The sequence below is a fragment of the Tachysurus vachellii genome, chromosome 4 (genome assembly GCF_030014155.1).
Source record: "Tachysurus vachellii isolate PV-2020 chromosome 4, HZAU_Pvac_v1, whole genome shotgun sequence".
NCBI classification, from domain to species: domain Eukaryota; kingdom Metazoa; phylum Chordata; class Actinopteri; order Siluriformes; family Bagridae; genus Tachysurus; species Tachysurus vachellii.
Window position 1 is genome coordinate 8,032,813 of NC_083463.1, and position 22,193 is coordinate 8,055,005.

The 22,193-nt window shown below is 40.4% G+C and overlaps 1 protein-coding gene across 1 annotated transcript in view; it reads left to right on the forward strand.

Moving 5' to 3' along the window:
* pik3r3b (phosphoinositide-3-kinase, regulatory subunit 3b (gamma)) overlaps nucleotides 1-22,193 on the forward strand; it is a 222,657-nt gene that overhangs the window by 60,848 nt on the left and 139,616 nt on the right. Inside the window, exons 3-4 of the mRNA XM_060867539.1 lie at nucleotides 11,940-12,032; nucleotides 12,291-12,368. Of these exons, the coding sequence (XP_060723522.1) occupies nucleotides 11,940-12,032; nucleotides 12,291-12,368 (171 nt within the window). The remainder of the gene's footprint in view (nucleotides 1-11,939; nucleotides 12,033-12,290; nucleotides 12,369-22,193) is intronic.

The window sequence follows — 22,193 nt, forward strand, 5'->3', positions numbered from 1 at the left end:
AGTTGCTGTAATTTTAGTGTGTTTTCTTGTTATTGTACTCAGACATGCTCAGAGAGCCCGTGGCAGCACTTTATCCGTCTGCACGCCATGTGGAGCGTCAGGGCTGCGGGGGGTGGATGGGCAATATCTGATAAATATTTTGTGGCTCGCAGGAGTGTGTTGGCCTACATTCACTTTCTCTCCTGCTTCTCTAACGGATGCCAATTACTGTGAGAAACATGAGAGACGTGTTCTGAAAACACGAGCATGGATGTGCTGCGCCGAGCTGAAAAAAATAACCTCAGTCTGCTTTTATCTCCCTTGCTTTATTAATTATGCATGGCCCAGTGGTCTACAGCCGGGAGCTTGTAAATGAGTGCATGTTGTGCACACACGCTCTCACACACTCAGATTCTAGTTGCGTTCACAGCCGAGAACGTCTCTAATAGCTCTATAACGAGTTCTCGCTAAATGACCATTACGTACTGCGGTCTGTGACGATCGCCACCCTGCTGCACGGAGTTCACACCCACTTCAACATGCACTTTTTCCTCTCACCCCTTATCCAGAGCAACTTACATTTTTGTCTCATATTATACAACTGAGCATTAAGGACCTTTTCCAAGAGCCCAGAAGTGGCAGCTTGCCAGACCTCGGATTCAAACTCACAACTATGATTACATTCCTATAACAGCACATCCTGATATATTATGTATTTTATTACATTTATTTTTTTTTTTTATCATGCATCACACCATACTCATTATCCAATCAAAGGTACATTTGTATTGTGAAACCATCTTCACTTATGCTGTTTCTGCAATATTCTTAAAGGTGTGGTGCACGTTGTTTGAGAAATGCTTCAGAAAACTGAGTCGGGCCGACAAACAAAACAAACGTGTAGCCAATGAGCAGAAAGGGGCGTGTCTTGTCAATATGCGGCGGAGAGAGTGTTCAGTGCACATGTGTGACATTAGCAGAAAGTAATTGAAACATTGACATGGCGAATAAAAACGAAAAGCGAAAAAAAATAATACGATAAGGCAAGAAGCAGGACCCGTGTTAATATAGGATCAGCTTTCCAGCGCTGGAGAGAACTGAACGTCTTCCGCGTGAAACGGAGCTAAACCTTTCACGGTACAACACACAGTACTACAAAAATACATCTGTATTACCATAGTATTACTCATTGTGTTCATTTATTGATAAAAATATCCCCTCGGCCAGCCGCCCCAGCAGGTTCCGTCATAATAGTTGCCTGGGTTGCGTATGTGTGTGTGGGGGCGGAGCTATCAAAATGGGGTGACACCCATTTGGGTTAGGGCCTTTCAAGAGCTAACACTGTAGACTCCTTCCATGAATGTTACATCTTAATTTGTTTACAAATCCATATTAAAGCCATTACTATGGAAAGGGTAACAAATTAGACAGTGAATTAATATAAAGCTGTTACTGTCAGAGCTTCTGTTATAGAAAATGAATCAACACCTTCTGACCAATCAGAATCAGGAATTCATGAACGCTTCAGTATCATATACACTGTATCTGTAAAACTACCATATTTGGTACATATAATCTTTAAATGGGTAATTAATAATATGATAGTAAACACAGCTGTGACCATTGAATCAAAGTGCTTTTTCATTTTAAATTCAAGAGTAATATTCAAATAAATTACTTTTTTTTTCTTTTTATTATTAATGTCCAAAAAGTGTATTTTTGTGGAGATGGGGGTCTCGAGTCATATGACTTGACTCGAGTCAGACTTAAGTCGCAAATTTGAGACTTGAGACTTGCTTGACAAATATTAAAAAAAGACTCGACTTGACTTTGGCTTGACATTCATGACTTTAGACTTGACTCAGACTTGAGTTAAATGACTCAGAGATGGGGGACTCGACTTGACTCGAGTCAGACTTACAGGTAAGTCGCAACTTTGAGACTTGAGACTTGCTTGACAAATAATAAAAAAAGACTCTATTTAACTTTGACTTGACATTCATGACTTGAGACTTACTTGTGACTTGACTTACTTGTGACTTACTCCCACCTTTTTTTCAGGCTCTCAGTGTTTCACATTTTAATTCGAACAAAAGATTTTATTAAACCTCTGTTTTAATGTATGGAGCCTCCTTTTTTTTGCCTTACTGCCTTCTGCAAAGGTCTCAAAAGTTAGTCTTTGCTAACTTTGCACATTTTCTCTTCCGCCACCCTTCCCTCTCTTTCACTCTCTCTGTGTATCTGTGTTTCTGTGTGTGTGTTTCCTCTCTCTCTCTTTTCCTCTGCCTTGCTCTCTCCCACTCTCTTGCTCTAATTGAAGAGGCATGTGCTCCACGCCTCTCTCACGGGCCTTAGTCATTGGCTGGCGGGGAAACATCCGAGGACGAGCCCCTACCAGGTGGCGTCTTTTTGGGAAGCCCGCGGTTTGACCTCCCTCTCTGGGCCGATTCTGGCACCTGCTTTTCCTTTCCTCTCTTCTTCTCTCTCTTTTCCTTTTTTCTCATCTCATTAATTCACTCACTCTTTCCATACTTAGCTTTTTTACTTTCTCCCTGTTGCTTTTTTCCAGCCTTTACATCCATGCCTCATGTTTTCCTCTTTCATCTTCTTCCACTCCTTCGTGCTCTTCCTTCTCGATCCACCACTTATTTGTTCGTGAGGGAAATAAAAAGACATGTTCACTATATATCATAGCCAGGCTGAAAAACTTCAAATGTTGTCCAGTAACATTGACAGAACTGTGGAAGCACCCCTTTCTGTCTTTTAAAGGGTCACATTGATATTCATCTGAAATTTTCTGAAAATTGCCTGAAATTAAATGGGTCATCCATTTTCTTTATGGAACCACTTTGTGGAGCTTAATTGTAATTTTAATCATGCATGATTAAAATCGCGTGGGTGCGTTAAAAGCAAGAGACCATGAGTGTGTGTGCATATAAGAGATAAAATTTGTGGGACTGATTGATTTCTGTAACATATTCTAAAGGAATAGACAATGAACACAAAATCAATAAGGGCTGAGAAACACCATTTGCATGGTTAGCTACTTCAGATCATACCTCCAAATTCAATAAGTCTCAGTGACATATTATTGCAATTATCTAAACGATTCAGCAGGAATAGACACCAGCCCAGAGATGTAAGTGTGTGTGCCTGCTGTGCGTGTGTGTGTGTGTGTGTGTGTGTTCAGTCATGCCTTCACTTTTGTGAGGTGTAAGGACCAAAACAGACTAAATGCCCTCACAATGACAGGGTAAAATGTCCCCACTAACATCGGGTCCTCACAAAATATCATGTTTTCTCTAGAATAATCTAGGTTTTAATTAAAAACCTTTTAATTTTGGTTTAGGTTTAGATAATGCATGACTAAGCTATTGTGTCAATGGAATGTCCTCACAAAAGCAGTTTAGGTTAAATAAAGTATTTTAGGATAGCTCTAAAGAATAAAATTGTTTACTTATACAGAGTTTGTTTGGTTTAGGACCCACTTTAGGTCCCACCCACTTCCCACCAACCCACCCAATGAAAACTCAAGTTTTAGGAGCATAGTGGACATGGAAGTGTTTGCATTTGAAACTTTTTTCATTCACATACTGCTGAGATTTAGAGACAGTTAAGATGTTCTTTTAGTTGTTTTATATTAGTTTGTTTATATTTTTTAAATTTAGAAATAGACTTAGATAAGGATCTATGGGAGTGGGCAAGAATGGTCAAGTTTTCAATGGGCAAGGGAGTGAGTGGGATTGATAAGGGGTGTCTATGGGGTGGGATTGGTCGAGATCAAAAGTGTTTATTGGGTGGGATTGGTCAGGAGTGTATGGGATGGGATTTGTGAGGATTGCTGAAACAGTTTCCTTAAATACATAAAATATGATTTAAATGAGCTGAATTTATTTGTACTTTGTGTGTGTAGTAGAACATCAAGAAAAATTCACCTACTGTAGTTAAGGAAGATATCCGTTGTGTTGTCAGGGTTGCACTGAAACACCACTGGACTGCAGTTCCCACAAACCATTTGTCAAACACATGGTTGTGAACCCTGCATGCACCGTAGCGCATGACCACAGGTACCTGAATCACATTGTTGTCTAATTAGCACGGGTGTAAAGGTCACATATTGCCTAGCGCACTTTGTGTGTCTTCTTGTTGTCTTTCTATTTCAATTCATTCATTCATTCATTCATTTTCTACCGCTTATCCGAACTACCTTGGGTCACGGGGAGCCTGTGCCTATCTCAGGCGTCATCGGGCATCAAGGCAGGATACACCCTGGATGGAGTGCCAACCCATCGCAGGGCACACACACACTCTCAATCACTCACACAATCACACACTACGGACAATTTTCCAGAGATGCCAATCAACCTACCATGCATGTCTTTGGACCGGGGGAGGAAACCGGAGTACCCGGAGGAAACCCCCGAGGCACGGGGAGAACATGCAAACTCCACACACACAAGACGGAGGCGGGAATTGAACCCCCAACCGTGGAGGTGTGAGGCGAACGTGCTAACCACTAAGCCACCGTGCCCCCCCATTTCAATTCAATTAATTTCAATTCAATTTAATTCAATTCAATTCAAATGTATTAGTATAGTGCTTTTAACAATAGGCATTGTCTCAAAGTAGCTTTACAGAACATAAGAAACATACTGTAATACAAAAATGTAATATTATACAAAGATTAATATAATACAAATTTTTTTCTATTTTATATAAACTTATATTTAAATGTGTTTGTATTTATCCCCAGTGAGCAAGCCTCCGTTAGATGGTAGGCAAGGAAAAACTCCCTTAGATGGTAGAGGAAGAAACCTTGAGAGGAACCAGACTCAAAAGGGAACCTCATCCTCTTTGGGTGACACTGGAGGGTGCGATTGTAAATATACAGTTTGACAATTTTGTATTGATTGAGGTTGTTGTCCTCAAAGACAACATGGAGTCGGCATCTCTTCTTAGAATATCCGAATACTATTTGGATCATGTTCATGTTGTTTCTCGTTCATGGTTTATAGTTTTTAAATTTCTTTATTTCATTGGAAAAAAACATATTCCTTCAAATATATTCACTTCTCATCTCCACAACGCTGAATTATGTGGGAAGTGTGGTTTATATAGTCAACAAAATGCGCTCGATTCTCAGCAAATTAAGGGAGACTAAGGTAATCCAACAATTTCAATTTGATCCCACTGTGAATTCTCGATCTTCATAAGGAAGTGTTGCAGTCATTTATCTTTTCCTCTAGATCAGACTTTTCCTTTTTTGATAAGGTCGGTATTCTACATCAACTCATTCCTTTATCAGGACTTAGTCATAATCTCCTTCAGCTTCTGAGATAGAAACCAGATGTTTTGTAGTAACTGCCAGTGGTTATGCAGCCAAGATGCAGAACTTTATCTGAAGAATATGTACTAGAGTATTTATAAATAATAAACTTGAGAACAACTTCTACAAGAGCTTATCTAGAAAGAGAGAACAAAGGAGAAGCTGTAACTAAATAAAATAACGAATAATCTCTAAATAAATAATGAAACATTTCTGTAGATCTTATAATATCTTATTTCTGTAGATCTTATAAATAATTTTTAGCATACAATATTATATGTTTTGACCTGCATTCATTTCTTCTTATGTCTAGGGTGTAGCTGTGAAATGTTTTAGTATTACTATATTTATATTTTAAAACAATGCCATAAATGTCCAGTGCATTTTACATTTTCTAATATAATTTGATATAATATGCACTCACAATTCATGCAGTTTTACTGAATATCAGCACAGCTGTGTTTTAGCTGTTGCTAATCAGAGCTGTGCTGATAATCAGTATTAGCACATCAATTAGTTATATATAATATAATATAATATAATATAATAAAATTATACTTTACTTCATCCCAATTACAAGCAATATAAACAGCATATATGGTTAATATTTGCCCTTTACCTTTATTACATCACATTTTTTAATTAAAGTGCTACTCGTTTTTTGTTGTTTTGTAATAAAATGTAATAAAAAAAGAAAATCAAATCAATCAAGTTATGAGTGGAAAAAAAATCAACAAATTTACAAGGATGGAAAGTTTTTCAAAACTATTGATGTTTATGAATACGAGTCCCACAGACCTGAACATCATACAAGGGTTAACTCCTCAATTCAGGTCACATTCTGAACAATACATCTTGAAAATTCTATTATAATGAATAATGTTTACCTCCGGGGGGCACGGTGGCTTAGTGGTTAGCAGGTTCACCTCACACCTCCAGGGTCGGGTTTCGATTCCCGCCTCCACCTTGTGTGTGTGGAGTTTGCATGTTCTCCCCGTGCCTCGGGGGTTTCCTCCGGGTACTCCGGTTTCCTCCCCCGGTCCAAAGACATGCATGGTAGGTTGATTGGCATCTCTGGAAAATTGTCCGTAGTGTGTGATTGCGTGAGTGAATGAGTGTGTGTGTGCCCTGCGATGGGTTGGCACTCCGTCCAGGGTGTATCCTGCCTTGATGCCCGATGACGCCTGAGATAGGCACAGGCTCCCCGTGACCCGAGGTAGTTCGGATAAGCGGTAGAAGATGAATGAATGAATGAATGAATGAATGAATAATAAATGCCACAGTGTTGTGCCAGGTTAATGAATCAGAGGAGGATGCAATAGTAAACGTGCAATACACAATAAAGAAAAAAACCACAAGTCTGATGTTAACGCATGCTACAAATGACAGAACTTAATATTAGTAGATTCTAGCTGAGCTGAGCTGGAGAACCCTCCTGATTGGGCTTTGGTATGATCCTTGCTGTAGGACCACTGCCTGTGTTTAGCAGAGTAGGTCTGGCCAACACACTCACTACAGCCCCATTGAAAATTGTCTACAACTGCAGCTCTGACAGCGTTGTCAGCTATCACATGTTTATATTAAAGCACTCGTTCTATAGTATAGTATACTATAATATTTCAAACAGCTTACGCATGGATTTGTATGAAGGATGTGCCACATAAAGCTGTTATTAAGAAAGCATTGATTTGTTCAAAGCTTTCTTTTTTTCAGGAGATATTTATTTAACATTTTTTAATCATAATGCCGTAAATGTAAATAACCCGTAACATAACATGATATAAAGTAACGTAACATAACATATAACACATAACATAACATTTGTGGGGAATGGACTACAGATCAGAAGGTTGTGAGTTTGAAACCCAGGTCCAACAATCTGCCTCTGCTGGGCCCCTGAGCGTGGCCTTTAACCCTCAATTGCCTCCTGCTGTGGGTGTTTTCTCCGGGTGTTTCCTTCCTTAGTCCATGTGTTGTAAGCTCAGTGGCATCTCTAAATCATCTGTGGTGTGTGTCCAGTGGTGCCCAGCGATGGACTGGCACTCAGGGAGTCCTTTGTGATAGGCTCCAGTTTCCCTACATCCCTGTGTGTTAGATAAGAAAAGGATCCAGATCCAGGGAAGAAAGGAAAGATGGATAATATAATCTAATATCTGTAAAAAGTGAAACACTTTCTTATTTTGGACTCACTTCTGCATTCTGTGTAAAAGACCTGTGAATTTATTATAGCCTCTTTGTAGCGTCTGAATTTTAATAAGCCTGAATATGATTGCTGTATGCATGTATACCAATCGTAATGTACTGCCATTCCTCAGCTGTAGGAGGTGTGAAGTGTACAGTGTACAGATTTTGAGTGGGAATACTGACTGAAACATGATTCATACAGTACGAAAGCCAATTCTATTTAGGGATAGCGATTATAGTGGCCTATCCATGATTTTATAGCTTCTAGAATACCACAGCATTACCTGTATAAATAAATAAATATATACACACACATACATTGCATATATATATATACATATATATATATATATATATATAGATATTTATATATATATAGATATAGAGAGAGAGAGAGAGAGAGAGAGAGAGAGAGAGAGAGAGAGAGAGAGAGAGAAAGTCCCAAAGATGACTTGATTGATGACTTGAAGAACCCGGTGATTTGCCTTTTACTGTGCCACTGATACTTCTACACATAGATACCATAGAGCAAAGAACTTCCTCTATCACACAAAGGTTGTTGAAAGTCAGCAGAGACTGCAACGCCCCCTGGTGATATCTGGAGTGCACTGCACACCATTCTGACTAGTTTTGTTTCACTATAAGATGTGATTACAGCAGGTGGAAGTTTTTTTTGTTTTTTTTTTTTCTGAGTGAATAAAAGTTAGAGAAGTGAAAGCTGAAGTTGAAAGTAAGAATGCACTGGATTGTTGTGTATGTGTGTCTATTGTACATTTATGTTTCCTATACACACAGTGGGCTGACCCTTGAATACAGCCACATTAATGGCTTTGTGCAAAAGTGCTGATCCCTGTAATTCCCTGTCACTTGGACGGCAGCAGTGCCACCTCGCTTTAACACACACACCCACAAACACACAGACATACACACACACACACACACACGCACGCACACACGCACCACTGTGAAAGCCCAAGAAATTGCTTTCTGTCCACTTAATAGAAAAGAGATAACATCTGCTGCGCTCCTGTGTTCTCTAAAACATCAAGGCTGGAGCTCATTGAGTTTGGACAGTAACAATGAGGCTGCCGCTATCTGAAAGCATCCTGCTCTATTCCCTCTATTATAACTCTAGCTGTTTTTATACGAGTACACAGTACAACTAGGTATACACCATGTCTTTTTATTTCATTTGCGATTTTTTTGCTTAACATCATTGAAGCTGATCCATGAAAGATGACCGATAGGCAGTGTTCTGTGTTAGTGTTTAAATTGTTTTTTATTGAATAAGATTTTTTTTATTGCATATTTTTATTTCCTAATAGTTTTATTTTATCCTAATATTCCATTTTTATTATTTGTTTAACTTCAGTTTTGGTTACATTAGTTTCAGAAACAGAACAGAAATTCTTGTTCACTTTAATTAGAAGAAATTAATTATTAATTATGGACGTAGCAGAATCTTAGTCACGGTCAGGATTTTTTTGTAAAGTTTCATGTTATAATCTCCACTAAATCCATATTAGTATTATTTTTAGACATTTTGTATTATATAGTCCAAATATTACTTTTCTATTTCAAGTATTAATGTTGTGTCTTATGTGGTGTTTATATTCCAAACAACTATGAACACAGTGACTAGATAGCGAGACAAAGAAATGTAGTTAGCATCCAACCTGTAGCGCAAATAGTAAATAAATTAAATGAAGTAAATAAGATTATGGTGCAAAAAGTTAAGATAACTTATGTGTAGCATTTAGCATCTGCCATTTAAACATGGTCTTTTTTTAATACCAGTGGGGTTGTTGTTTTTTTAAACATGACTATCATTAACAACCAAAAAAAGGTAAAAAAAACAACAAAATTGACCTTCTAAGTGCTTTACTGGGGTGAAGCGAGCGTGACTGGGTAAGTGCGTTTGAATTCAGCAGGGGCGGGCGTAATGGCATTGTTCTCAGTCAGGCAGGAGTCGGGGCTCCAGAGGTCCAGGCCGTCTCAAAGTGAGGTACTGCCTTGTGAGGGATTGCTACCGTGATGGGGTGTGACAGCAATGCTAATCGAGAAAGCATACAGAAAATACAGGGCTCTTAAAGACAAGGGAGGAAAGTATGAGAACATATAAACATGACCAACTAGTCCACAAATAAACCAGGTTGAACTAAAGGAGAACATGCAAATGTTAGTTTGGCCTTTTTTTCCCAGGTCATTCAGATTATATGTACAATACACACTGGAAAGTGTGAGGATTCTACAACAAAGGAAAGAGATGCTATGTGTGTGAGAAAGCGAGAGAGTGTGTGAGGGAGAAAGAGAGAGAGAGAGAGAGAATTATGATTCTGTCAGAACCACCCTCACCTCTTTGCTCATTCATAAGCCATGCCTTCTCGGAGTCCGTGGAGAGATTGACAGGATGTGGAGCAATTAAAGGCGCTTTGTGCTGCTGGAATACCAATGCACGCTGCCGTTAACGAGTGTAATCCCAGGTTCCATCCTTGTGCCACGTTCATCAAAAACTCCCAGATGTTCCGGCTATTCATCTCTTTCACTTTTTGTCATTATTGCTCCAAATCGTACCCTTTCAGCCATTCCTCATTGTATTACCTATAGACTAGTATTAAACTGTGCATTTACATAATGATACTTCCAGAACAGTTTTTTTTTCCATCCAATTCCCATTGTACAGGATTAGACTTGATTCCCAGCTGCATGGCTAGAATCTTATGTATGCTAATTTAACATTGTCCCGCTCAGTCCTGTGAATTTAGGTCCTAGCACCTCTTCTGCATGATGCTACAGGGTTAGCTCGCTGCTTAGCATAACAGCTATATCCACAGTCCCAAACAACAACCTTTTCCACAATCAACAGATGCGCCTGAGCATCTGATAAACAAACATTCCCTAATGATGAAGAATGAACGCTAAGACGGAGAGGTAGTGATAGCAGCAAATGGTACACATCAGTCCTAATTAGCATTGTCACTAACTAGAGTAGAGATGAAGGCCCCCAAACAGGAATCCAGGACAGCCGCTGTTCCTTAAGTCACACTAGGAAAACAATGTGGCTCCGGGAATTTCTCCTAGGAATTCTGTCAATAATGCTCATGCTAATATGATGTAAATGGTGCGCTGTTCAATGTAAATATCTAACAAAAAAACGATGCTATTCAGTCCAAGCATGTAAATGCCATGCATCTTTGCTAGCTGTCGCATCGCTAATCATGACACGATTGGTATTTTCAATCCTGTAGTATAATTTGACAGGACTGGTGGAATAGTGTGTGTGTGTGTGTGTGTGTGTGTGTGTGTGTGTGTGTGTGTGTGTGTGTGCGCGTGTGTGTGTGTGTGTGTGTGTGTGTGTGTGTGTGTGTGCGTGCGTGCTTATTTATCCGCCATCAGCTTCAAAGGCATAGCGAAAGCAAGCGCACTGCCAGTACATGAACTCCCTCTGATATTTGTGGATTCTTTATATTTGGCTCAAACCTAGTCAGATGTTTTGTTTCGTTTGATGTCTGTCCCAGGAACTGGGTTAGAAGGCAGACAAGTCTCTTTTATACTTTACTGCTAAGTACTGGAGGTCATGAACATGGGACATCATCAAGCTAATCATTTTTGGTTGGGTCATATAACAGTTTAACAGGTTAGAGTCTTAAGCTAAGCTGAACGCTAGCTCAATTTAACTAACATTAGATTTGTATTAATGTGTCAAACAGGATGTCAAGCATGATATTTATCCTAACCACAAACTATTCATTAGTATTACAAACATACGTAAGAATAAAAATGAAACTATGCTAAAATATTAACATACTGTACATTGTACTAATGCTAACATTCTTACTCAATACTAAGTGAATCTGCTAATGATTCAAAGGATTTGTTTTTATTGTAAAAACCCCATGCTTGCTAACAATGAATAAAAAAGTATCATATGCTAACTTTAATGTTTGAACATGTGCTCATTTCCAGCACACACCATGTATTGTACTTTAAATTGTGCTAGAGAATTGAGCTAGAGGCTAATCCATTATCCTGTCTAATGGATTATATACACAAACAGATCATATATGAAGAAATATAGGTTCCTGTTTTACTCTCATGTGGTATTTTACTTTATAATGACTATAAGTATTTTTTTTTAATTTACGTCCCATCCCCAGGCGGTTTATGTGCAGACGCTCATAAATCCTGTGTCCATCTCTGTGTCTGTGTGGACATTGTGGTGTGTATCATTGTAATGGCCGTGTGAGTGTGACAGCTTTGTCTCGAGGGAGGACTGCCATGGTGACTTAGAGGCAGGTGGCTAATCAGAGAATATGGGGTGTCAGTGGTGGAATATCGCATATCTCCTTTTTCTTTCTTATTCTTGTGAATAATAGACGGAGCATAGAGGATTGTCTATAGTTAATCCCCCTGTGTGTGTGTGCGTGTTTGTGTGTGTCTCTGATGACAGGCTGTGGGTTGGGGGATTCTCTGGAGCAGTGTACCGTTCCGGACCAGGCTCCAGCCGTGGTGCTCAGGCTCACTGAAGCGCTGGAGAGACCGGGTGAGATTTATCACTCATTAGAGTCCATACACTTAAAGCTAATCCATCATACAGGACCAGATTCTGTCAAAATGCTATTAAATGACTGTGTTGTCAATACACAAGCATGCTAGTTTCTGTGTATTTCAATGTATTGACTTTGCTATTGGCTCACATTTTAATCTATTGAAAGGAAAGTCACAAAGTTTCAGTCTAAAATCAAGAGCTTATCCTCTGTCAGTTTTTTTTACAACATGGTTTTTCTTTGTATCTGATTAGGCTGGGAAAATGAGCCTCTCTACATAACCCAATTAGCTCCCAGTGCACCACTCGACCTACAACAGGCTCTGGATACAGGTGAGTTTGCATATTGTCTATTCATCCATCCCTTCTATGTACCACTTATCCTACATACAGTAGGGCCATGGGTGTATAGGATCTGCGTCTGGGCCTGGGGGCACAAGACAGTGGTGAAACCCCTGCAATGCCAATTGCCAAATAATGGAGAGAGTTAAAATATTTTCATGCATGCACTGATTTCAGGATTGCTTAGTGTTGGAAAAAAGCTAACCTGGACACACACCACAGTTATGTGCCATATCATTAGCAGGAGTGGGAAATATGCCAGAAATGTCATAGCTTGTTATTTAAAAGATCTTTTCATAATACACAAAATATTTAGTTTTCCTTAAGTTAGAGTTCTGGCACATGTTAGAAATGATATTTGGAATCACTAACGCTTCACAGTATGAGCAAAATGTTCGTCTCCATTATGCTTTCATCTTTAGAAAGTGCTTTATCATGGTCAGGGTCATAGTGGACCTAGAGATTAACCCGGGGCACTTTGACGCAAAGCTGCTTGGGTCTTACGTCTTGACAGGTTATCATGCATACTGACGTTGGCACAGACGTTCACAGCTAGGTCCGGTTTATAGTCTGTAAACACCTGCTGACAAGGTTTTGGGAGGTGGGAGGAAATCTTATAAGTATTGTAACTGCAGTGTAATTTTATTTCAGTTAAATGATTTAGATTTCTGTGTATAGCACTGAGACGATATGACAAAGAAACCTTGAGAGGAAATAGACTCTGGAGGGAAACAATCAAAGACTGTGATTATAAATAAACCAATTCAATTTTATTTGTGGGGGCACGGTGGCTTAGTGGTTAGCACGTTCGCCTCACACCTCCAGGGTTGGGAGTTCGATTCCCGCCTCTGCCTTGTATGTGTGGAGTTTGCATGTTCTCCCCGTGCCTCGGGGGTTTCCTCCGGGTACTCCGGTTTCCTCCCCTGGTCCAAAGACATGCATGGTAGGTTGATTGGCATCTCTGGAAAATTGTCCGTAGTGTGTGATTGCGTGAGTGAATTAGAGTGTGTGTGTGTGCCCTGCGATGGGTTGGCACTCTGTCCAGGGTGTATCCTGCCTTGATGCCCGATGACGCCTGAGATAGGCACAGGCTCCACGTGACCTGAGAATAGTTCAGATAAGCAGTAGAAAATGAGTGAGTGAGTGAGTGAGTGAGTGGATTCTGCATGCTAGTCGCGATGCACAGGTATGGTGTGCCAAGTAGAAAAGAGTTGCTTTAAATGGGGACCAGGTGTCTAGTTCATCCCAAAGATCATCAGTGTAATTAAAATCCGAGAGACCATGCAGGCCAACAAATGAGTGAAAACTTGCCTTGTTTCTTGAACCCTCTGCTGAACCTAAAAAAAGAAAAAAACATGGCAGGAAATCTGTAAAAAGGCAAAGCTCTAATGTAGGGGAGGATGATGGATAAACTGGACTTAATTTATGCAGGCATCTTTCACCTCTCACCTCCTGCTGAGTTCAATGCAGCAGCTCAGGAGCACAAGGTGCTCGTCGTTCCAGTTCTAAACATTTTCAACTTTTATAAACCGGCAACCAAAGTAAACGTGATGTCATTGTTTTACACACTGTTACAGTTTATAATAATGTATGTAGGACATTTATCACACTTTGTATTTGTTAGTTTATATTAGAAATAATACATACCTTGTGGTCTGAGTGTCCATCCAACTGGGATTAAACATCGTCTATATTATCTCCACAACACTCACACGATCAGTGGGTAACTTTCACAACAAAAGCTCGATGGTCTTTAGTGACCAGACCACTTTTCGTTTCCTCCTCAGTGGTTCAGTTTTGAAGCCCACTGAGAGACATGTACTCTTGTCCCACGTCTGCACCTGACATAGTATTTAGCTGTTGTGAACTTGTAAGGATTTGGATGAGATTTGGTCTGTCTGGTTTTACTTTCCGCTTCGAATTCCCCAGCTGTTTTCATCACCCTGTTGAAACACCCTCAGTAAGCTGGGGGGGCACGGTGGCTTAGTGGTTCGCACGTTTGCCTCACACCTCCAGGGTTGGGGGTTTCTATTCCCGCCTCAGCCTTGTGTGTGTGGAGTTTGCATGTTCTCCCCGTGCCTCGGGGGTTTCCTCCGGGTACTCCGGTTTCCTCCCCCGGTCCAAAGACATGCATGGTAGGTTGATTGGCATCTCTGGAAAATTGTCCGTAGTGTGTGATTGTGTGAGTGAATGAGAGTATGTGTGTGCCCTGTGATGGGTTGGCACTCCGTCCAGGGTGTATCCTGCCTTGATGCCCGATGACGTCTGAGATAGGCACAGGCTCCCCGTGACCCGAGGTAGTTCGGATAAGCGGTAGAAGATGAATGAACGAATGAATGAATGTTCTCAGTAAGCTGTTGTTAGAGTTCTGTGTGAAAATCCCAAGCCATTGGAGAGATGTTTGAAAGATCACACTTACCACCAAATTGCTCCTATGCACCAGACCAACACTCAGTTGAACACTAACTAATGTTGGAAATAGCCAGATTGAGACCACACATCATAGTCACGCATACATAATACACTGGAAACTGAATATGTGTGTATGCATTCATGAGGCCTCGATGTCAATATGACCAAAAAAAATATTTCCTTTTGTCGGATGATTTGAATGTTATGATTCGTTAAACAGCTACAGCAACTCATATGTTGTGTTGAAGGTCAGTGAGAATTCTCAGAGGCCTAAATATAGCATTTGTTAGAGGGCTAATTTGCTTCATTTGTTATGGTTCATCCAAAGAACAATATTAATATAATCCAGTGATTATTTTTTATTTCTTTTTTATTCAGGACCTTGTTCAAACACCATGTAAGCAAACACCAATTTTTAGCATAAATATTTAGCAACAGCATGTTTTCTCCACACAATGAAGTGAATTATGATTCATTGCACACTGTGTGGTTGCTGTGAACTTGTTTTGGGCAGGGCTCTGAAAGTTGAGCTGAAACTTTGGGCTGAAATTCATGCTGGCACCACAAGGGAGTGCTCTGACTTTTTTTTCGGCTGTGCCATCTCCAAAAATAACAAAGTGGCACTGGAGGAGAAGCTAAAGCTAAACTTATTTCCTATGAACAAACTCCTCGTCCTTTAGGTACTGTACTGTATGTATATACACGAATTGAAACCCTTTGCTGAAATCATAAATAAGTGCCACTTTGTCATTAATATCTTATCACAAGTTCTGACATCAGTGTACACCGAGTACAGGTTTTTATATCCATTGAACTTTTTTAAGCATTGTTTCAGATTATTTTAGATTGTGTTTTCTTTCTGAACAATGCCAGGCAAATGGTGTGCTGTACTGTACATACTTCAGTACATACATTGGAGTTTGAATGAAAGTGTTTAATACAATGCATGCATGTTCATTCAGTCCATCCTATTTATTTGTGAGAAAATAGTTTGCAAAAGTATTTAATAAAAAAAAAAATAAACATATAGTTTGATGAGCTATATGATGATACCAATGATGATAACTATAATGGGTAGTGAAGTTTTTACCACCCATTAAATAAATGAGTTCTGGCGCAACCAGTTTCTCAGAAGAAGTCACATAGTTTGTTGAATGGACCTTTGTGTGATTAGAGTGTCATGTCAGTTCAATATAAATACACCTGCGACCTGACCGGCCCTGGAGTTTGTCCCAGAGATCATACCAAAACAAACAGCAGCATGAAAGACAATGAGCTATTAGAACAATTCTTAGACAACGCTCAGGTAGATTATCAGTCAGGGTTTGGTTAGAAAAAACCAACCTACACTTTCTACACCCTCACATCCTAAACTTTGAGCATGATGCGTCATTAAAATCTGTTATGAAATAATGGAAAGGATAAGGCACAAGTGTGACTGTGCCTGAAGGAAGCTGTCCAAGAGGACAACGATAACGCAGAAAGAAAGGGAGAGCAAAAGATCAACTCAGGTAATCTGTTTACAGGATTACCATGGAATGGATAAATGGGGGGGGGGGGGGGGGGCACGGTGGCTTAGTGGTTAACACGTTGGCCTCACACCTCCAGGGTCGGGGTTCGATTCCTGCCTCCACCATGTGTGTGTGGAGTTTGCATGTTCTCCCTGTGCCTCGGGGGTTTCCTCCGGGTACTCCGGTTTCCTCCCCCGGTCCAAAGACATGCATGGTAGGTTGATTGGCATCTCTGGAAAATTGTCCGTAGTGTGTGAGTGCGTGAGTGAATGAGAGTGTGTGTGTGTGTGCCCTGCGATGGGTTGGCACTCCGTCCAGGGTGTATCCTGCCTTGATGCCCAATGACGCCTGAGATAGGCACAGGCTCCCCGTGACCCGAGGTAGTTCGGATAAGCGGTAGAAGATGAGTGAGTGAATGGTGGAAAACTTTGACTGTTCATCACCCTGAGAAAGCCTTAACCCTACGCTGAAGCTTAGTGGTGGTAGTATTATGTTTTGGGGATGTTTTACATAAGGCAAATTTGCAAAACTAGTTACCAACAAGATGGATTTAGCCAAAACCAGAGGGATCCCTAAAGATGCTGGACACAAGACAGTCGGGTTGTCAAGACTAGTCGGGTTGACAAGATGGAAGGAGCCAAATACAGTGGGATCTTAGAAGATCCTGGACTCTAAACATTTCCAATAGGACAACAATCACTGGACATACTGCCAAAGCTGTTAGAGTGGCTCAGTCTCCATCTGATATGACAAAGCTTTAGCAATTTTGCCAAGAAGAATGGGCAGAAATATCAGAATACTAAACTGATCAACCTCCAACCAAAAATGGTAATACTACATACAGCCCCATGGGGATGAATATTTATTCTACCAACACATCTTTTTTGTGTTTGTGTGTTTAATTAACCTTTGTGTCACAATATAAATAGATATTTTCCACCTCTGCGACGTTAGACGTTGTGTAAATAAAATCCCAGATACGTCTATTTCAGTTCCAGGCTGTAACGGTTGTAACACAATTTGGAAAAGCTGAAGGGAGAAGAATACTCGCCCAAGGCTCCATACATAAGCTCATATTCTCTGAAGTGCACAGGTTCACAGTACCAATAATTATTCATGTTCCGAATTTCAGAGAATGTCTTTAGGAATTTGTGACCTGAAGTGTCTCCTATATCTTTTTTCTTTTTCCAATGTACAAGGAACAGGTTTGCACTAAAGTAGCACGGTGTAAATATCCATCCCACTGCCCTCATTGTGGTGTCTTGGCACTCGAGAGATGTGGGTGCCGTTTAAGCCGATGGCCAAGAAGTGGCGTAGTCGAGCGGCCTGAGAAATCCAGAGAAAGCATTACCTCACCCAGACCAGAACAGCGCATGACACTTACCGCCCATTCGCAAAATGTTGGGGTGTCGTCATGGACATGGAGAGCCGTATTTAGCCTGGGCGTACGCCTTTTGGAAGTGCATCATAGATGGAGAGAAAGACAGACGGAGAGAGAGAGAGAGAGAGAGAAACTTGGAAAGATCAATAACACAGGAAGTGAGAAATGATCTAAAAAGGAGCATGCAGTACACCCATGCTTATTACAGAATTCAGAAATATATGTTGTGTGCATATTGCACATAGCTCTCTTGCTCTTTCTTTCTCTCTCACACACACGCACACACACACAGTGCTCAGCAGTAGCCAGAAAAACCCGTTCCATCTCCAGTCTCCCTGGATACAGTGACACACACACACACACAGAACGAAACCCTTGTCCACACAACAACACGTCTCGCTCGTCTTCGCTCCCTTTCTCTGTACTTTTCTCCACATCCGGACATCTCGGTCTCCTCTTTCTTTCTATACGGCTCAAACAGAGGGAAGCTGAGCTCAGCAAAATGGAGTTTTAAAAACGCTGCTCTCATCTTCCGCCATTCCCGGCTTCCTATTGGCTGGCGATGATGTCATCCTGTCCCATATACCATAGTCGATAACCTATTAGATGCCGACGTTTTACAGTCAGCTGTTCCGGGAGGGGTGTTCTGCTGCCTAAGCTCTTCCACACGCCTTTTGTTTTATTGGTGTCGTTTAACGAGTGCCTTGATTAACACACAGCGAGCTAACTGTTTAAGAGATTTCTGCAGGAAGATTGGAAGACTGTAAAACACACACACACACACATACACATAAACACAAGGAAGACGTTCAATTCTGTAGTTAGTTTTAATATTCCTTTGTTACAGAGAAGTGTGTTCAGATATATCTGCATGAAATTTGCTGATGTACCAGGTGTGGGTTTCTTCTCAGTGCCTTCGACAGGTCATCTTAAACCTAGCCTTGACCTTAAGCAAACCCAATCAATCCCGCTTAATTCAGTCATGTGTGAAATCTGCTCTGAAGTGGGTCATTAAAACATTATTACTCCATAGAAGTGTGAAGTGCTGGTGGTGCAGTGTGACACGGTGAAGATTGAGCCTATGTTCAGACTGGCAGCTCAGACCGGATTTCTTTTTCATATCGGATTTCAGGAGGACAAAAAATTCCGCCTTTCTATTCAGCTCTTTAAATATACAGTACATATTTATATATAAAGGATGTAACCGAATATGAATACATACAGTATTATTATTCTGAATGCGAAGAAGAAGCTCTTCAGCAAGGTTCACAGGGCATCTGGTTGAAACTGGAATCTCGTGGGATGCATCAGAAAAGTACAGTAGGAGGTTATTTATTTTCATGCAGGCACAAGGTCAAATATGGAGCTTGCAGTCCAGCAAAGACCAGCGGTGCTGCATGATGCATTCATAGCTTTCATTACCTCATCCTTAGTAACTGCCTGATCAGGGTTGCGTTGGTTTAAAGCTGATACGTTTCTTCATATTTATTATACTTTATAAATAAATAAAATAAAGTATTATAGGGCGGTACAAACAAAAATAAGAACAGGGATAGGATTAAAACAGTCCCATATTTACATCTCTAGTTGAGACCAAGCTTGAACTCAATCTTGAACCCAAAGCTCCTGACTGCCACAGGAAACCTGGCTTTCTGGACCCTTCGGAATTCACTTCCGGGTTTCTATTTCTAGGATTTACAGAGATTTAAGCCATGCTTATGTGCCACACAATGCAAAGTGTGGTCAGTATTAATCTGTGAACCGAGCCTTAGTTATTATTTCTTGTGTTTGCTACTCTGTGAGTTTGAACTTGTCTCTGTATTCCTGGATTACACTCTTTGCCCCTTTTTGGATTTGTTTGCCTCGCTGACTGTGTTTATTCGGTATCGACTTCTCTTGCATGTTTCTCGACCACATTGTGCCTCATTGATTCGGATTTGTTTGCCCGCTCTCATTAAAAGTTTCTGAACCGCTTATGGATCCCACTCAACCGTCCTTACAGTTTCATATAAAAAAAAAACAAAAGACACAGAGAGAGAGAGAGAGAGAGAGAGAGATCCTATATTTTACCAAAACTTTGGGTTTTAAAGAGACGTGACATACGGCTAAGTACGGTGACCCATACTCAGAAATCGTTCGATGCATTTAACCCATCCAAAGTGCACACACACAGCAGTGAACACACACACACACACCGTGAACACACACCCGGAGCAGTGGGCAGCCATTTATGCTGCAGCGCCCGGGGAGAAGTTGGGGGGCTCGGTGCCTTGCTCAAGGGCACCTCAGTCGTGGTATTGCCGGCCCGAGACTCGAACCCACAACCTTATAGTTAGGAGTCAAACTCTCTAACCATTAGGCCTCGAACTTTAATCCAAATAAAGACACATAAATGATATTAGAAGCAGTAAACCCACTCAGGTACAAATATGGTGGCGCCGGGTTTAACTCGACTATATAATACGGTGTGGATATCAGTTTGTCTACTCATATCACATTTCATATACTTCATCCTTTTGGTTCTTTACAGTGACAAAAGTGTGCTTTCATAGTTACTATAGCAACGTATGTGGTTACCAACAGCAAATGATGCAACAGTTCAAACAAATAAATCACTTATGGACTTTTAGACTAAGACTTGAACTGAAGAAATTAATCAGGTTTGACATTCAGTGTCAGCAAAGTGTTCGCTTCTGTAAGTTTGAATACGTTCAGCCCTGTATTTAAATAACGCCTAGTTAGGAAACTTTTATTTATTGCAACACAGTTTTTTCACATTACTTTGCACTGCTCTCATTCCGGCTCGCACACTGACCTGACATTACCCGAGAGATGTACTAATTGCATGGAGAGGCACTGTGGAGGCTGGACCTTTTGTTCTGCCAGTTAGATTAGTTGATAAAGGGATTCAGATCCCACTGAGCATGATACGTTTGTTATAAATTAAGTTAATAAAAAAAATATATAATATATATATATATATATGATTGTGTTAATTATTGCACAAAAAATGTGTAATCTTGACGCATTCTTTTTTTTTAAAATAAATCGAGCGTTAAACTTTTAAATAATGACTCTTGAAATCTTGAAGAATTGTTAACGTCCTTTTTAAAGCTAAGACTTTTTTTTTTTACACTAAATTAAAGCATAATCAGACTGAGTTATTTTAACCACTACATGATAAATCCACGCGATATTATTTTTAATTTCTTTTTTTTAACAATGTTTGCATACTCACACTCTTAATAATAATGTTTTTATAGAGTTTCCCAGAAGGCTTTTCTTAGAGTTTCACTCATTGCTTTTCTCGGTTATAAATCAACTTTCGAGCTATTGATTAAAATACATTTGGATTCTGAATAAAAGACTTTCAAGAAAAAGTAAAGCTACTTGTCACATCCACACCCAGCAGTATTCCTCCTCACCAGCGTATGCCACTGACTCATAAGTACTAGCTCAGTTTTTGTTTCGTTTTTTTTCCCCACGTCCGGTTAACCTGCAGACTTCTTGTCTCAAGTCTACATAAATGTGTAAAGTTCATTCGATGTAAAGACCGAGTTTAGTCGATCACTCTCGTAGTTTAACGTCTTGTTTAACTATGATAAACTTGTACTGCTGTTCTGTTTAGATTTGTCAGGACTCTTTATGTGTGTACTGACAGTTTTCCGCATGATCTTATTCTTTATATTGACCCTGACCTGTTTGATACTAGATACTACAAAGTACTCTATAATATTGACTTATAAATGCTTAAATGCAATTCTTCCTGTCAGTGTCTTTCATTCATTCATTCATTCATTTTCTACCGCTTATCCGAACTACCTCGGGTCACGGGGAGCCTGTGCCTATCTCAGGCGTCATTGGGCATCAAGGCAGGATACACCCTGGACGGAGTGCCAACCCATCGCAGGGCACACACACACACTCTCATTCACTCACGCAATCACACACTACAGACAATTTTCCAGAGATGCCAATCAACCTACCATTCATGTCTTTGGACCGGGGGAGGAAACCGGAGTACCCGGAGGAAACCCCCGAGGCACGGGGAGAACATGCAAACTCCACACACACAAGGTAGAGGCGGGAATCGAACCCCCAACCCTGGAGGTGTGAGGCGAACGTGCTAACCACTAAGCCACCGTGCCCCCCGTCAGTGTCTTTCATTGCACTTTATTTTTTATCATTACTAATGGAACAGCCAAAGCATGTGCACTTGAAAAGGATAAACTTCGATGAAAAAGTGATATCTGTTGGAATTGGATGTTGTCATGGTTGAAAATATTGTCTTGCTGTTGTCTTTCTTAACATTCCCAGTTGTTAAGATGTTGGACTATAAATCCCAGCTCTACCAAGCTGCCATAAATGGGCCCTTGAGCAATCCCTTAACTCGCAATTGCTCAGTGGTATAAAAATTAGAAAAATGTAAGTCGCTCTGGATAAGGGCATCTGCCAAATGCCGTAAAGGTAAATGTTCTGTTTTGATCGGAAAATCTCTGGACCACAGAGCAG